Consider the following 17,187-nt stretch of genomic DNA (forward strand, 5'->3'; position numbering starts at 1 on the left):
TTTTTTCTAAAAAAAAAAAAAAAACATAATTTTGTAGATCATCTTTTAAAGGAATCAAATATCAAATCTTTCTTTAGTTAATTTTTTTTTCCTTTATTCTTTTAACACGTCTTTCACTTTTAGGGTTTAGGTGGCTTTCACTTTGGAGAGAAATTAAACTAATTGGCTTTCAAAATGAAATAATATTTAAAAATTAAGAAATTTTTTTTACAGAACATGGGTATTTTGAGAGTTTTGACTTTTGACAAGATTTAATAGAAAATTCTAACAGATGAGAGGGACATTGCAAAAAATTGAAAGTCCAATACCCTAAATTGAGAGTTTTTTAATATTATAGGATCATGTCAAAATACGTGGAAGTTCAGAAGGGGATTTTGTGAAGTTTTCTCAAAAAAATTAAGTGGCTTTCACTTTTTCTCATCAATCTTGCTTCTACTTCCCAATCTCATTACAGCTCACAACATTATTTGATCAATTTGAGATCGAAGAATTTCCTTTTTTAAAAAAAAAAAAAAAAAAAAAAACATAATTTTGTAGATCATCTTTTAAAGGAATCAAATATCAAATCTTTCTTTAGTTAAATTTTTTTCCTTTATTCTTTTAACACGTCTTTCACTTTTAGGCCAGGTTTTGGTGGCTTTCACTTTGGAGAGAAATTAAACTAATTGGCTTTCAAAATGAAATAATATTTAAAAATTAAGAATTTTTTTACAAAACATTGGTATTTTAAGAGTTTTGAAAAGATTTAATAGAAAATCCTAACAGATGAGAGGGACATTGCAAAAAATTGAAAGTTAGATATCCTAAATTGAGAGTTTTTTTAATATTATAGGGTAATGTCAAAACATGTGGAAGTTCAGAAAAGAATTTTGTGAAGTTTTTTTTTAAAAAAAAAAATTAAGTGGCTCTCACTTTTTGGCTCTTGATATTTGGAGAATGAATCTGACAAATGTTAAAATTGAGAGAGAGAATAGAGCTTGTTAAATGACCAATTGTAATAAAGATTTCACTAAGAATGACTCTAAGTAGTGAGTAATCGAATCTACCACGTACACTCACTAATTGTGCTGCTCGTGAAGCCATGAAGTGGTAGAAAAAAAGTAACTTTTCTCTATCTTTTCACTTTAGTTTTCAAGAATCCAATCCACAGCCAACAACATATTGAAATTTGACCAATCCATAATATTTAAAGCCACTGAACTTCGCAGGAGAATTCTTGTGGAGGACAACATTTGTAGCGTAATACAAAGAAGGAAAAAAAACAAAGCAATCATGGTTCCTTCTCCTAATTATCTCCTTAATTATATATCATCAAAATTTTACATGCCATGATGGCCAAAGCAGCAAGTTAAAAACTGTTAGAATATTATATTTCCGGAAATATAATATTCTAACAAAAACCATCAAGCTGTACGTACGACCAGCTAGCTGGGTGCTTGCCCATCGATCATATTGTATGTTGAAATCGTTTCACTTAAATGATTTGATTTTAGACTTCTAACCAAATTGTTAACACAAACCCAAAATCATGATTCATGATTCATATATATATATATATATATAGCTGTCATCTTAATTATCGATGTGGGAGCTCAACATAGAAAAATTTTACATGCCATGATGGCCAAAGCAGCAAGTTAAAAACTGTTAGAATATTATATTTCCGGAAATATAATATTCTAACAAAAACCATCAAGCTGTACGTACGACCAGCTGGGTGCTTGCCCATCATATTGTATGTTGAAATCGTTTCACTTAAATGATTTGATTTTAGACTTCTAACCAAATTGTTAACACAAACCCAAAATCATGATTCATGATTCATATATATATATAGCTGTCATCTTATCGATGTGGGAGCTCAACATAGAACACATACTATACTGTCAGTTTCTGCAATATTATGTTTAAATAATTGAATCTAAGACAAGATGGGAGAGTTATTGTATGAAAACCTGGTGTATTATTGTCTTGATGATTTCTTATCACATTTTTTGGGATTGGTCCATTCTCTGTCCTGTCCTCTTTAAGACCTTGGCACTTGGCACTGCTGCCTCCCCTTTCTCTCTCATTTTTTCCTGGTTTTCCAAAAAGTATGACGGGATTAAATACTATTAAAAAAATAAATATCTCAAGTAATCACTCGATGAAAATTATTTTCAATAAAATAAGTTTTTCCATCATTTTCTTAAACTTTTTAACCCTTTTTTTTTTCTTCTCCATTTGGGATATTTTACTTTGTCCCACTTTCTTTAAAAAGTTAGAAAAACTTTTGGTGTTTTCATTAAGTTTTAATTGGTAATGTTCCCTAAACTTTTAATTAAGACAATGTCGCTCTTAAACTATCAAAAATTGTCAATGTCCTCCCTAATGATGAAAATATCCTTAATACAATTAAAATAACAAAATTCAAAGAAAAAAAAAAAAAAAAACTGAAACTAAGAAATAAAATAAAAAAATCGTTTTTGTTAAAGAAAGAAAAAATCTTTTTTTTTTTTTTTTGAATTTATAGGGGTATTTCTGTCTTATTAACAAAAATTTATAGTTATTTTTGTTTTTTTGCTGGCCTTGGAGGGCCATTGTCAATTTTTTTGTTAGTTTTGGAAGTGAACATTGTTTCAATTAAAAATTTGGAAAGACATTATCAATTAATTGGTAATTTTAAAGGAGTATGTGAATTTTAATTTTTTCCTTTAAAATTTGTGTGTTTAACGGTGCTTGTCTCATCTTTGTTCTGTTGAGGTTGCTGTTTCTATATGCCTGTGCCTATCAGTCGGTCTATCACCATCATCTTTTACAATATTCAAATGTGGCATGCAGCTATGATTTTACCCTTATCAGATGTCCCAACACATTAATATATTCATAAATGGAGCTCTAGAAATGTTTTACTAGGGATGTGAAGTTGACATGTGAATATTAACGTTAGGGTCACCTAGATAAACACAACTGTCGTTTTTAGAGACCCCATTGCTCATTATTTTGAAACTCCTTCCTTTATCTGCCATCTCTATATCTCAAGGTACATGCATATGACATCCACTCATCTAGCTAGTACACAAAGATACCAATCATATATATATATAGCATTGTAGATTGTGGTCAATAGGAAAAGTGTTCTGGACCACATGAAAAGCCGGGTTGCAGCTTCCTTCTTCCTAATGAACGGTACGCAGCCAATGTGTTATTACTGTGTTTGGCAGGATTGACATTGTTATTTTCCGGGAAAAAAAAAAGAGCTGAGTTTCTTATGATTTGTTCTGTTGCTCAGTACGTACCTTCAATTTCTTAGAAGGAGAGCTGCCAATTGCTCCCTGCATGCCTACTTCTATCTTTACCAAGATGACATATATAGGAGAATGCTTACAAAAAGTTTAATAAAAAATAAAATTTTTACAAAGTGTTGTGGTATAACATTATTGAATTTCACCAAATTTAAATTTATTTTATTCACAATCATGTTGTGCCACATCACTTCGTAAAAGTTCTTTTTTTTTAAAAAAAAAAAAAACTTTTTGTATAACATTCTTCTAAAAGAATTAGGGTGTATTTGAGATTGTGATTTCGCAAAAATAATCTATGTATTTAAAATATATCGCAAAACGTAAGGCGTTTGCATGTCAAAAAAAAAAAAAACGTAAGGTGTTTGGCATTGCGATTTAAGAAACACTTAATCTAAAATATATATGCGTTTTCTAAGGGTGCTTATTTGAAAATATGTGAATTTAAACCAAAATTACCATTTCGCCTAACAAATATTTGATATATATATTTTAACATATTTTACTAAACACCTTTGTAATTTTAAAAAGTAGTGATTTTAAAAAGGCAATTTTTAAAATTGCAGCACTTATTGAAACTATAATCCCAAATAAACCTTTATTAGAGTATTGAAAACAAAATTATATGATGTATTTTTTATGAATAAAGTGTTGAAACTCAAGGGGGCAAAAGAGTATTTAGCCATAAATATTATAAAATTCTTAAGAAGTTGGAAGAAGAAATTAAAAATTCTTAGGTAAGTCGGCAATTTTCCGTTGTTTTCCCCATTTTTGCCCCAAGACCAAAAGAGACGGGCAATTGCATGTTGATCATCACATGTTTATTTAAAGAAAAGAGTAATATATATATATATATATATAATAAAAGTAATACCATTTTTCCATTTCACCCCATCTCATTAAGCTGATGTCAATCATTATTAAAGAAAAAAGGACTGATGAATACAACTACATCAGTCCAATATAATGGGTTGGAATGGACAGTGTATATATATATATATAGTACTAAAAGCGGTAATTCTTTATGCATTTCCCATTGAGTTGAATGATTAGAAAATAATTGGTAGTTCTCTCCTTTTCGTTAATCCCCTCTCCCGTGGTCCCTTAATTCAATATCAATTCCTTATTAGCCACACACAAAAAAATTCTCAAGTCCTTATTTCGAAAATAAAGCAATTTATTTAATTATCTGAATTTCTGGAATTGTAGGAATAGGGTCCCGTAGATGAATCCCCTCTCTTTTGCCAAGAGCGTTTGAAGGCATCCTATTCTTTGCCCTTGAACATAGGCCCAAGATGGATTACAATATTCATGGGCGTTTCTCGCTAGAGACAACTGAAAAGCATAGGCCCAATAATTCCAGGCCCATCTGGAACCGAAAAGCCTTTATTTTGAGAAGAGAATGGCCCGTAGATTTTGGGTTGGGTCTCTTCTTTTCAATATATATATATATTTCCATGTGTTATTGTATATTAACTATGGTTATAACTATGGTATATAATATTATGACATGGTTAATTAACATATTTAATAATTTTGTATATAACTATATAACTTTATACATAATATCTAACATATTTAATAGTTAGTATGCAAGTATATAACTATATACATAGACATATAATATAATAATATATGACATATGGTTAATTATAGTTATATAGGTATATAAATTTGATTTTTTGCTCTGTTGACATTGTAATTGGATATGATTTGAGGATACACCCTATCAGCCTATGGCCGATGCGGATTAAAAAACCAACAAAAAACTCCAACCTTTACCGACCCATGAAAATGGCCTTGAAAACCACTGATGTCCTAATTAATAGTATTAAGTCAGTCTATAATTTAATTGGCCTTGAGAAAACGCCTCTAGTTCCCGCCGTCTAAACCTTTATGCGATTGCCATCTTTATCTTAAACAATCCAAGGATTGTAATTGGATATGATTTGAGGATACACCCTATCAACCTATGGCCGATGCGGATTAAAAAACCAACAAAAAACTCCAACCTTTACCGACCCTTGAAAATGGCCTTGAAAACCACTGATGTCCTAATATGATTAAGTCAGTCTATAATTTAATTGGTCTTGAGAAAACGCCTCTAGTTTCCGCTGTCTAAAGCTTTATGCGATTGCCATCTTTATCTTAAACAATCCAAGGAGAACTTAACTATATTCTCTCCAAACAATGATTTAAAATGACTTAACATATTCATGGAAGGGGCACACAAAAAAAATGTGCTCACTTGGCTATATATAAAGGTTGGATATTTTTTTTTTTTATTATTATTAAAAAAAAAAAAAAAAAAAACGTAAAGGTCGTTCGTATAATTAGACAACATGATCGGGCAGCATCTGACATTATTGCCCCTTTCTTTTTTTTCAAAATTGATTCTTTTTGCACAAGTGTTTCCTCCTACTACATAATAATGAATCATTTTATGTAAGAGTTTTATGATATGTGATGTAAGAAATTTATATTCTGAATCTTTGATGGAATGAGAAGAGATTTGCATATTCAAGAAATTGATTCTTTTTGCACAAGCTAGTGTTTCCTCCTACTGCATAATAATGAATCATTTATTTTTAATTTTATTTTAAGTGCTCGCTCGAATTGTGGCCCTACATGGAAGAGTTTACGTATATATAATTAGAATAATTAATTATAAGGAATTCCAATTCTACAATAGTCACCCTATAGGAAGTAGGAAACAGCAATGCATAACTGCCCAGTAAATAATGTTAAATTACCAGTTATCTTAAAAGTTTAGGCGGATAGGAAGAGATAAATTTAATCACTTAATCATGATTTTAACACTACTCCTCACATAGAGTACAGTTATCCCAAAAGCTTAAGCTGATCATAAGAATAGATAAATTTAATCACTTAATTATGACTTTAACAAATAATAAATACATCGATTCTAAGAAAAGAAAAGAAAAATTAAATAGGTAATTTATGTACCAGTTATCCCAAAAGCTTAAGCTGATCATAAAAATACATAAATTTAATCACTTAATCATGACTTTAACAAATAATAAATACATACATTCTAAGAAAAGAAAAGAAAAGAAAAAATTAAATAGGTTGCTCCTATTTAATTTTCGTAATTAGATTGCTCCTCCCCTTTCATAAAACGACAGAAGCTTTTCACTCCAAACCTCATGCTCCACTTTATCAGCCCTTTCCAGCTGTAGCTAGAATCCAAAATAGACCAAGAAAAAAAAAATCAAATAATTTTTATTTTAATAAATGAATGCACGCATGAGATTAAAGTGTAGGTTAAACACAGCTATTTTCTCAATTATTTCTATATTTATTTGGATTTGAATACTCTAGATTAGGGGCATGCGGGCGGATATTAATCACTCGCATCGTCAAGTATTTGCTATTCATTATCGGTACATGCGAATGCAGATGTAGTTAGCAAAAATTATTATTCGTATATGTGAACGTAAATAACAGTTTTAGAATATACGAATGCAATTATTAACCGATAAAGTTAATATTCACGGGTCTTTAAAAGGAAAAAAAAAAAAAAAAATTGTACAACTTTTGATTACCTTTTATATATGCATATAATAGCATTAATTATCCATTTAATTGAAGACAACAAAACGAGTAAACAAGTGATACAAAGCATACCTGAAGGTGTAAATTATAAAAGACCCTTCCTCCAAAGGACTCAGAGGAGGAAGCATTTAGTAAAAGAAACCCATCCTCCTCTAGAGTAAGCAAGATCTCAGATAATGGACTCGTATATGTTGATATCTGAATCATAACTTCTCTATCGTTGAGCCAGCTTGCCGAGACAGCAGATGAAGAGCTCCGAGCTGGAAGTTGCCTTGAATTTTCTTGATGAGCTTGCTCTTCTTGCCTAGAAATCCTTGAAAGAAGCTCCTCCTTCTTTTGAATCAGTCCCTCCACTTGCTGTTGTAGTTCTGGTATGTATTTGACCACGCCTGAAACTGTCGCTGGAATACTTAATGTTTTCTGCAACAATATATGCACCCACCATTGTTATTAAAACCACAAATAAAGTGGATTAATATACAGTTTCTTTCTTTTAACTTCTATTGTAAGATATATATAAACATCAACTCTCAAAGTGCACACTTTCTGAAATGTTAATTTTTATTGTCACGTTCACGGGGTAGACCTTTGTTTGGCTTTTGGGGTCCATGGCAACCCCAAACTTTTTAAATCACTCCCAGATCGAAATGATACTTTTGATATTTTGGCAGCCCCTAAGACAGCTTCTACTCATAAGTTAGATTCATTTCTACTTCCTGGCAACTCCTAGGACAAGCTTATGCAGATTGGTTTCTACTAAAGATGATTTTCTACTTTTATATATCATATTTTTTAATTTTAAACTAAACATGGCCAGTTCTGATTTTGGTGAAGTGGGTGTGGATGAAAGTGTAATATGAGAAATGGGTTTTGTTTATATTGCCAGGAAAGAGCTTCTAGTCAGGGAGATCATCCTGGGAAAGAAATGTGAAAAGGTTGAGTCTTTGGTTTATGGTACCCATAGAGAGAGAGAAAGTGGAAGCGAAAAGAATCCTTAGGCTTCGATCCCTTGCTTTTCTCTTAAACTCTCTTTCTTTCTTGTCTCTTTCTCTCTACCCGATTTTGTTGAGAGAGAGAGAAAGGGAGGGATAGATATCGGAGATGACAAAATGAAGCAGCTAATTAAATAAATATTGTCTGGATAGTACCAAAATGCCCTTTAGACATTGTGTTGCGTATCATTCTAGGAAATATATAAACTATATGCATTTTCGTGTTTATTTATTTACATAATTTTGGACTCCCCATCAATAAAATCCTGGTTTCACCCCTGCACCGTTATAGAGTGTATTCTTCAGAGTGTGCATTTGGAAATGAATGTAGTATTTATCTTTACCCATTAGAAACGCGTATGACAAGACACATATAACCGGATACCGATTTGATTCTCCCAAAAACGTTTCGTATGGGTCGTAGTAGCTATTCTTCCTTTAATAAGTTTCCTAGGAAACTCGCAAGAAAACCAGAAGAAAAATGCATACAAACAAAATAAAAGAAAGATAAATAGTACCATTTGATCTGCCGCAGGAAGTAGCGAACGCAGAGTGGAGTACAAATGATTAATCTTCTTGCGACGATGACGCTCCCTAGCATTATGGGAAATCTTCTGGGCCGTCGTGGGGTCGCTGCTGATCGACGGGGAATGCGTGGAGCGATGGAGCTCGCCGTTCGGACGGGATGGATCACTGCAATGAACAAGTGACTCCGACGCTTCATTAATCTGTGTGTAGACGTGATTGCTGTTGTTATACCCATGATGATGAGTGATGGTATCCTGAAAAGGCCAGCAGGCAAAGGTTGAAAAGGAAGCTGCCGGCGGCGGTGATGCTAGCATGATTGGATTAGTTGAGAGCTTTGTGAGCTTCTAGGAAATCCGGGTGGCCATGAAATGTATATATAGGGGAAAAATATAAAATGCCTCCCAAAATTATCGGTCATTTGCAATTTGACCCATAATGTTTAAAATATAATAAAGTAATCCCAAATTATTAGCTAGTTGCAATTTGGCTATTCCATTAGTCAATAACATCAAATTAGATCGAAAATACAATACGATGTATTTTTTGACGTTAAGTTGCTAAAATGCCATTTTGAGAAAAAAAAAAAAATCAATTTAAAAAAGCCCCCTCCAAAACAACATCGTTTGACAAACCCTTAAAAAAAAATTAAAAAATTAATCAAAAAAAGGGTTGTGGGGTGGCCAGGCAGCCACCCCCATGGCCTGGGGGTGGCTCGCCGACCACCCCACATATGATCATCAATGGAATTTGATTCATTCTGATCACTTCCTGCCATCAAAACTTCAATCTCGGTGGCTACTCCTTTTTTACCATTATTTTCTTCGTTCTTGCCCCCCTTCAGTATATACCATCAAGAATTGATCAAAAAGACGGTCCAACAAGATTACCCCTAGGCTTGTGGGGAGGCCGGTGAGCCACCCCTAGGCCATGGGGTGGCTGGGCGGCCACCCAACAGCCCTTTTCTTAATTAATTAATTTTTAATTTGTTTTTTATTTTATTTTTTATTTTTTATTTTTTATTTTTAGAGTTTGCCTTTTTTTAAATTGATTATTTTTCTCAAAATGGCCAAATTACAACTAGTTGGTAATTTGAAAAGCTACTTTATTACATTTTAAACATGAAAAAGTCAAATTACAAATAGTTGATAATTTGGGGTCATTTTATATTTTTTTCGTATATATAAAAATGAGTCCTGCTATGCGGCTGCCAAAATTTGGCAGCCTAGTGTAGGACAAATATTAAAAAAATAATAATTTTTTTTTTTAAAAAAAAAAAATTTATGAGTTAATATTTAGTTTTTAATGCCTCAAAACTTATTTTTGGATTTAAAATTAAAATTTAGGGGTGGAAGGTTAGCCATTTAGGAATTGTATCACTTAAAATAAATTTTATCATCTTAAATTTGGTGCTAATACCTCAAATTTAATGTTAATACTTTAAATTTAGATTTTCTTTTAATATTTCTTCTTCAATTAAAAAAAAAAAATTTAAAAAAAAAATAAAGAGAGAAAGTCGGATGTGACGCTTGACTGCCTCATGGTAGCGGAAAATCTCTATTCATATAGAAATAGCGTGTACTCTAGCTAGCTAACTCTAGGCTCTAGCCAGCTACCACGGCTTAATATAACTATAATTGTAATTAGAAATATATTAATGTAGTGGGCTCGGATAACGACACTTTGTCTTCTCTCATTTTAAATGGTCACCGCGTGTTGCAGGTTTTACCGTTTTAATTAGGATCTCTGCGCATGTGAGAGAGAGAGAGAGAGAGATCTCTAGAGAGGTGGCATCATCTGACGGATCTCTCTAGAGAGGTGGCATCATCTGACGTATAACATGCGTCATGCATGTGTGAATTAAGCAAATTGTTTTCTTTCGTCCAAAACCATGAAATATTTTAGGGTAAAGTCCAGATACCCCCCTCAAACTATCATTCAATTGACAATGTTCCTCTCAAACTTTCAATTGTGACAATGTCTCCTCCAAATTACCAAAATATTGTCAATGTCTCTCCCAAGACTAGCAATAAGACAAAAATGTCCTTATAGATTTCTCAATAAGACAAAAATACCCTTATAAATTCAAAAAAAAAAAAAAAAATTTTAAAAATCGAAAAATTTTAATTTAAAAATAATATTTTTAAAAAAAACAATTTTTTTTTAAACAAAAAATTTTAATTTTTTTTAAAACAGAAATTTTTATTAAAAAAAAAACTATTTTTTTTATTTAGTTTTAAAAAACAAAAAAAAAATCATTTTATTAAACGAAAATTTTATTTTTTAAACGTAAATTTTTATTTAAATAAAATTATAAAACAAAAAAAAATACAAAAAAAAAACGAAAATTTTCAATTTTTATTAAAAAAAAAAATCGATTTTTTTTTAATTTTTTTCTTATAAAATTGAGTTTTAAACAAAAAAAAAATTGGCCAACGTTTTGATTTTTTTTTTTTTTTTTGGTTAGTTTTAGGTTTTTTCTAGAAGTTGTTGTTTTTTTTTTTTTTTTTTTTTTTTTTACTAAGGATAATTTCGTCATTGTGGGAAATATTGACAATTTTTGGTAGTTTGGGGGGGACATTGTCAATTGAGTGGTAGTTTGAAGGGGTTATGTGGACTTTCCCCAATATTTTATCTGCACTCGATCCAATAACTTTAGACGGCCGGCCTTCATTTTAAATGATCAGTTTAGAACACAATAGTACCTAAAAGAAAGAAATTATGGCCAAACTACCTCTTTCGTTATTAAAGTGGTTCGAGCACTTTCAATTAGGGGTGAAAATTTGGTTCCAATTCTTAGTTATTGGCCAAAACTGATAATCGGAATCAGAATATTTGATTTTTTATTTTTGAAAACCATAATCTCAGTTTACCGTTTATACAATAACCAGCCGGTTTCGATTGGTACGTACCCGATTATCCGGACCGGTAACCGTTTTTTTTTAATTATTATTATTAATATTTTTCCATTTTGTGCTTATTTTAGGTATTGTGCCTAATTTTTGGGCTTAATTTAACTATTTTGTGCCTTAAAAAATAATAATAAAAAAAAACAATTAGCCTTAAAATGTCCTAAAATTTCATTTTAAAAGCTTGCATAATACATTAGATTAAACTACATCTACATTGACTACATACTACAAAAATATAGAGGTTTAGTAATGGCTTTTTGGTGATGGTTTAGAGCTAAAAACTGTCACTACAAAAGTAGTGACGATTCCAAAGGGTAGCTAAATAAGGGTAGGAAAATGGAAGAAGGTTAGTGTCGGTTTTGCCTAAACTGACACTTTTTAAAAGGTGTCGGTTGAACCAACCGACAGCTTTAAAAATGTGTCGGTTTTTTTAAAAACCATCACCAATTATAAGGTGTCGATTAAAAACCATAACTAATTTTTTTTTTTCCAATTAGCTTCTTGCATAATGAAAGAAGCTGGCTAGTTTCTTGTTTTGTGCCATGGCCGAAAGAAATTCCTTACAGCATTGTGAAGTAAATTCCTTCCAGCTTCTTGCACAAGTTTCTTGCATAACTCATGAGTTGATTGTCACAACTCAAAATATAGGTTCAATGCAACACAACATCACAACTCAATACTCAAGTTCAAACTCATAAAATAATATAGGTTCAATGCAACACAACATCACATCACAACTCAACATTACAAAACAATACTTTAGTTCAAAGGCATAAATAATATATAACTCAAGACTCAAGTTTTCCTCAAAAATGTCTCCAAGAGGTAGCTCAATCGGCTGGGACCACACTTAATGAAGTAGAGGTCACTAATTCGAATCCCTCTCCCCCCCTCTTGTGTGGAAATGTCAAAAAAAAAAAAAAAAAAAAAAGGTTTAACTCAAAAATAATATCCAAAACAATACTCAAGTTAAACCCATTAATAATATCCAAAACAACATAGTAGAAGTTGAAACTCATAATATGTATTCAAAGCAATACTCAAGTTTAATTAATGGATTAAAATAAGCCCAAACAAAGTATTAAAAGTAATACAATCACCAAATCTAGATGTTTACTGCCATGGGACATCCCCAACAAGCATCCTGTCTCCATCGTTATCATCATAAACGAGAGTATACCTGCCATTTTCATCCAATAAATCTATAATCGCTTTCTTTTCCTCTTACTTCTTCTGGTGGACTCCACCGGCACAGGAATCTCTTTGAGCTAAACATGTAAGTAAACGATAAACAAATTGAGATAAACATTTGTTTGTGAACATACATAGGACAAATAATTTAGAAAAATTGAACCCAGAAACTAAGTAATAATGATAATAATTATAGGAGAACCCTTTAATGTTCATTCTCTCACTTGCTCTTGCCCTCCAACCCCCCGCTCTTTCTCTTCCTTCTCTCTATGTTCCATATGCATGCATTAAAAAAATTATTTGGTAAAGAGAATTTTGACCATATGGGTTAGCTACCCAGTAGAATTTACGGTGACATATAGACTATGAATACCATATGTTTATCGACATCAGTAACTTTCATACTGAAATTATGTTGAAAAAGTGGAGATATAATTTGTTACAATAACAATATGTAACTATGGAAAATGCATCGAGATGGGGATATATACGTACTTTATGATGAACCACGAGAAATGTGCGTAACTCCGTTCATCACAACGCCTACTACTCCATCCTCGGCAGTTGCAGCTCTATCACCTGCATCTATTACTTGATTCCTTAAGTAACAACTATTAAACAAATGCAACATATTTTTTAAGAAGATGAGAAATAGGCTTCATCTTCAGCCTATTAAGTTCAAGCACATGCATAATAAATAAGTCATTGTATTATTTGCATCATAGACAAAACCAAACCATACACTTGGCTAAATACTATTTTGCATTATTTGCACCATTAATCAACTAGTATATATGTTACCTTGTACTACTATTCATCTATCTCATCAGGGTGAAAGTAAGACTGTTACCTGGACGACTAACCACTGATGATATCGCTCTCACATGGCCTCGAGAGTACTATGTGCCCGACTTTGAAAACTGGTTGTTATTTCTTGTATTAGCCATAACAACTTTAAGCATCTTTTGCATTTGCAACATGTCCTCCTGTTGTTTGTGGATGAGTTGCTGTTGTGACTCGTACTATTCTGCATGTGCCTGGAACCGTTCCTGCTGTGCCATCAATAATCCCTTCAACGTACCAATCTCACCTAGTAGAGCAGGAATTTGTGAGTCTTGCGATGATGGCCTAGTTGAACGACTGCTAGATTTGCATGGTAGTTCCCCAGGTACCCCTCGTACTCGCCCGGAGTGTTTCGTCTTCCCCATAACAAGAGCATACACGTTGTCCTCTGACCATCGTATTGATCCCTCTGTCGAACTGGATGTTAATGCGGTGTCATTTGGCATCAATTCCTTCATCTTGTCCTACACAATATACATTTGAGTTAAGCACAAGTATACTACCAGCCTCATTGAAGACTTAACATATTTCTATACGAATTAATAGCTAGCACAACATTTAATGATGTTAAATAAATATTTAGTTAATGCGTATATAATTTTCTCCTTGGTATCTGCATTGACGACTGTGCCATTCTTTCTGGTATGGGTTACTTCGAACATGACAGTGCGAGTCGATTTTTCACAAATGCCTATCTCCTACAACAAATACATGTAACAAAATAAAAAATAAAAATTTGAACGAATATTACAAACTTTATATTCATGAACTTATAAGGCATGCTTAGGACATACCATCTCATTGGCAATTGAAGCGTAGCTCTTCGACCTACAGACGTGTGGATGCAAGTGCAACTTTCATACTTCCCATTCGTCCTAGCCCTATCCTACAAAAGTTAGATTAACAATATATAACTATGTAGACTTGTTATTATGTGGCATATAATTTGGAACATATCTTAGAGGGGACATACCTTATCCTCCTGGGTCAACCATTCATAGATGGTGATTTCGTAGTCCTCTACATCGAACATATCAATGTTTGGCGTTGATGCCAAAATGCTCTATAGGGTATCATTATCTTGAAGCTTAAAACGACACTATACCAGCCGTCACTAAGCCTCTATATTTTTCTAGGTACATATATGTTATATCAACTGATTCAACTACAAATCTCATCTACGTAGAAGAAATGAAGAAGAGAAGAGAACTAGAGAAGTGATTTACGATTTTTGTGAACCCTAGAGCAAAATAATAATAATAAATATACTAAATTGGAAAAAATATATATAAAATTATATATATACCCAGTTATCCGGTTATAACCGGGTATTTAAAACCCCCAAAACCGGGCACCCCGGTTACTGATTTTTCCCAACCAGTTTCCCGGTTTCGGTCCCGGTTTTCCCCCCTTTTTTTTTACACCCCTACTCCCAATCACACATGTGCACCGCCATAAACTTCAGTCCGAACCACTCTACCAACTCTCCCTCCTCCTCCTTCTCCGATCTCACCCCCATGCACTTCTGGTGGAAGTTCGTCTACAAAGCCCGCTCTTCCATCCTTTACGTTCTCCCAATTCTTCATCATTTTCATTCTATAGTCCCTCGCTAACTCTCATTGCACGCTACCTACTCCCTCGTATCCTCGGAGCTCTCCACGCTATTCTCCATATCAGGCTCCGATCCGGTCTCTGCAAATGGCTCTATGACACTTACCTCTCTTCTCACCTCATCTATATGGGAGACAGGTATTGGTTGAACTACCCCAATAGCTAAAGAGGATAGTTGGAAGTGGTCAAACCATCCTTTGTGGTAAAAGGGTAGTTCAACTACCCTGGTAACTCGCGTGCAGTATACGTCATTCCTTGTTTTTCTTAGCCGTTCATTTTAAATAAATAGCACATATTAAAGTTATTGAAGATGATCTCAATCCATACCCCATAAGCCTCTCACAAAACCTCATCAACGCTTTATCTGGCATCTTTTGCATTACTTGGAATTTTACCCATATGTTCTTCGGCATAAACGTTAACGCATAAAGCATTTCAAGAAACCTTCTCCATCTGTGTGGCCAAGTAACACTTCTGTTAGTTCTTGTGTTGGCTTAATTCAGTTCCAAAATGCAGCTGCTACTGTTCATGGGCTCAAACACTGATATAGAATGCTCAGAATCCAATCTCCACCGTTATAATGTAGATTCATGTGTTATGAACGTCCCTGCAAAATTTCAGCTCAATCGGACCATAAACCCCCATCGATCGGAGCTGTTGATCAAGACTGGACAGGTCGGGTCCGGACCGCAATTCCCCGGGTCCGTACCTCATTTCCAGAAACTAAAATCTTGCTCCGCAAAGCCGTGTCCGGACCGCCCATTAACATGTCCGGACACCCTGTAAGTTTTAGGCCCAAAAACGTGATTTTAAGTGGGTTAGGTCTAGGGTTTTATCGGGGGTATATATACATCATTATAGAAGAGAGAAGTACGAATTTTTACCCCAAGAGAGTTCGTCGGAGGCTGTGCTAAGAGAGATCATATGTGGTGAGCGTTAAATTAAATCTCTTAGAGTTTTAGTTATTCCTTTGATAAATCTACGGTTGAGAAGTCTATCGGAAGGGTCCGGTAAAGGAGAATCACGTTGAAGAAGATTGTGAGTAAGGAGACGAGTTGTAGGCTTGTCGATCTTACAGAGCCAAGGTCTTGCAAAGGGTTGTAAGTGTTCCTAGTGTCTGTAATCTCTGGATAATCTTTTGATAGTGATTTCCTGGATTTGGCTGCCCCGGAGAGGTTTTACTTTTAGATCGATTTCTAAAAGGTTTCCTCTTCGTAACCAAAATATCTGTGTCTGCCTCTTTATTACTTTATATATTTTAGGTGATTGAATTGTTTATTGCTTCGTAATATTAATTCCGCATAAATTGTAATAAACAAGTTTTTGGAGTCGGCATAGCGTTTTTCAACTTCCACCATTTTCATGCTAATGGACAAAAAGAAATATAGAAGATATGTAGTTAATTGTAGTTGATTGTCGTTTTTTTTTTTTTTTTTGTTGAACAACAATGAATGCATGGTCCTTCTTGAACAACCAATAGAATTTATCCATTTCAAATAAAATGAATAGTATTCTTTTCATAGTTAAAATTTAAAATTGGTGTATTTAATAGAATATATATCATTAGGGTTGACTTGTCTTTTTTAAAATATAAATAATATAACATCATATACGTACGTAATTAGATACACTAAATTTATCATATCAAATAAAATAAAGATGGTCATTGTCTTGAACAATTTTCTTTATGACTTTCTTCCATACATATGTAACTCTATATGGTGAGACCGATCGCTATTCAATATCCACAGAGAGAGACCTAGAGAGATGATGTTCAATATTTGAACTAAAAAATTAACAAAAAGGACAAAGATGATGTAAATTGAAATAATGATAATATTCTTACATAGATTTTTTTGTTAATATTAAAGATTACCCCCAGCTTAATTATCTTTATCCTCGACTTTGGGGTGGCGTTGTTTTTGCACCAGTCATTGTTGATTCCATTCATCTAGAGATCGAGATCGAGAGAGAGAGTTGACATTCAATATTTCAACCCCAAATTTATTTTTTATTTTTAAGAAAGGAAAGTAGAAGAAACTAGAGAGCCACCCAAAATCCTGGGCTATTATTTCCCAATCAGTGGTTGACTCATCGGCGTTGATTCTAGCTAGACAGTGTATTTTCGTCATAAACAAGGGTTGACAATGTAAGGTTCTTGGAATATTCTTGAGCAACATATTTGATTTTGACTGGAAGGAGGTATTTGACTTTTTAAAAACTTGAGCTGCCACTATTTTATGTAAAACTGAGGTA

At 33.0% G+C, this 17,187-nt stretch overlaps 1 protein-coding gene across 1 annotated transcript; it reads right to left on the minus strand.

Moving 5' to 3' along the window:
- Nucleotides 1–6,394: 6,394 nt before the first annotated feature.
- Nucleotides 6,395–8,691, minus strand: LOC132174502 (transcription factor ORG2-like). Its single transcript, XM_088514882.1, has 3 exons — nt 8,368–8,691; nt 6,930–7,277; nt 6,395–6,475 (listed from the first exon to the last, which is right to left on the minus strand). Exons 1-3 carry the CDS (start codon nt 8,689–8,691, stop codon nt 6,395–6,397), a joined length of 753 nt encoding a protein of 250 aa, XP_088371008.1.
- Between the last annotated feature and the right edge of the window lie 8,496 nt (nt 8,692–17,187).

This window comes from Corylus avellana, chromosome 3, assembly GCF_965113065.1.
Source record: "Corylus avellana chromosome 3, dhCorAvel1.hap1.2, whole genome shotgun sequence".
NCBI lineage: Eukaryota > Viridiplantae > Streptophyta > Magnoliopsida > Fagales > Betulaceae > Corylus > Corylus avellana.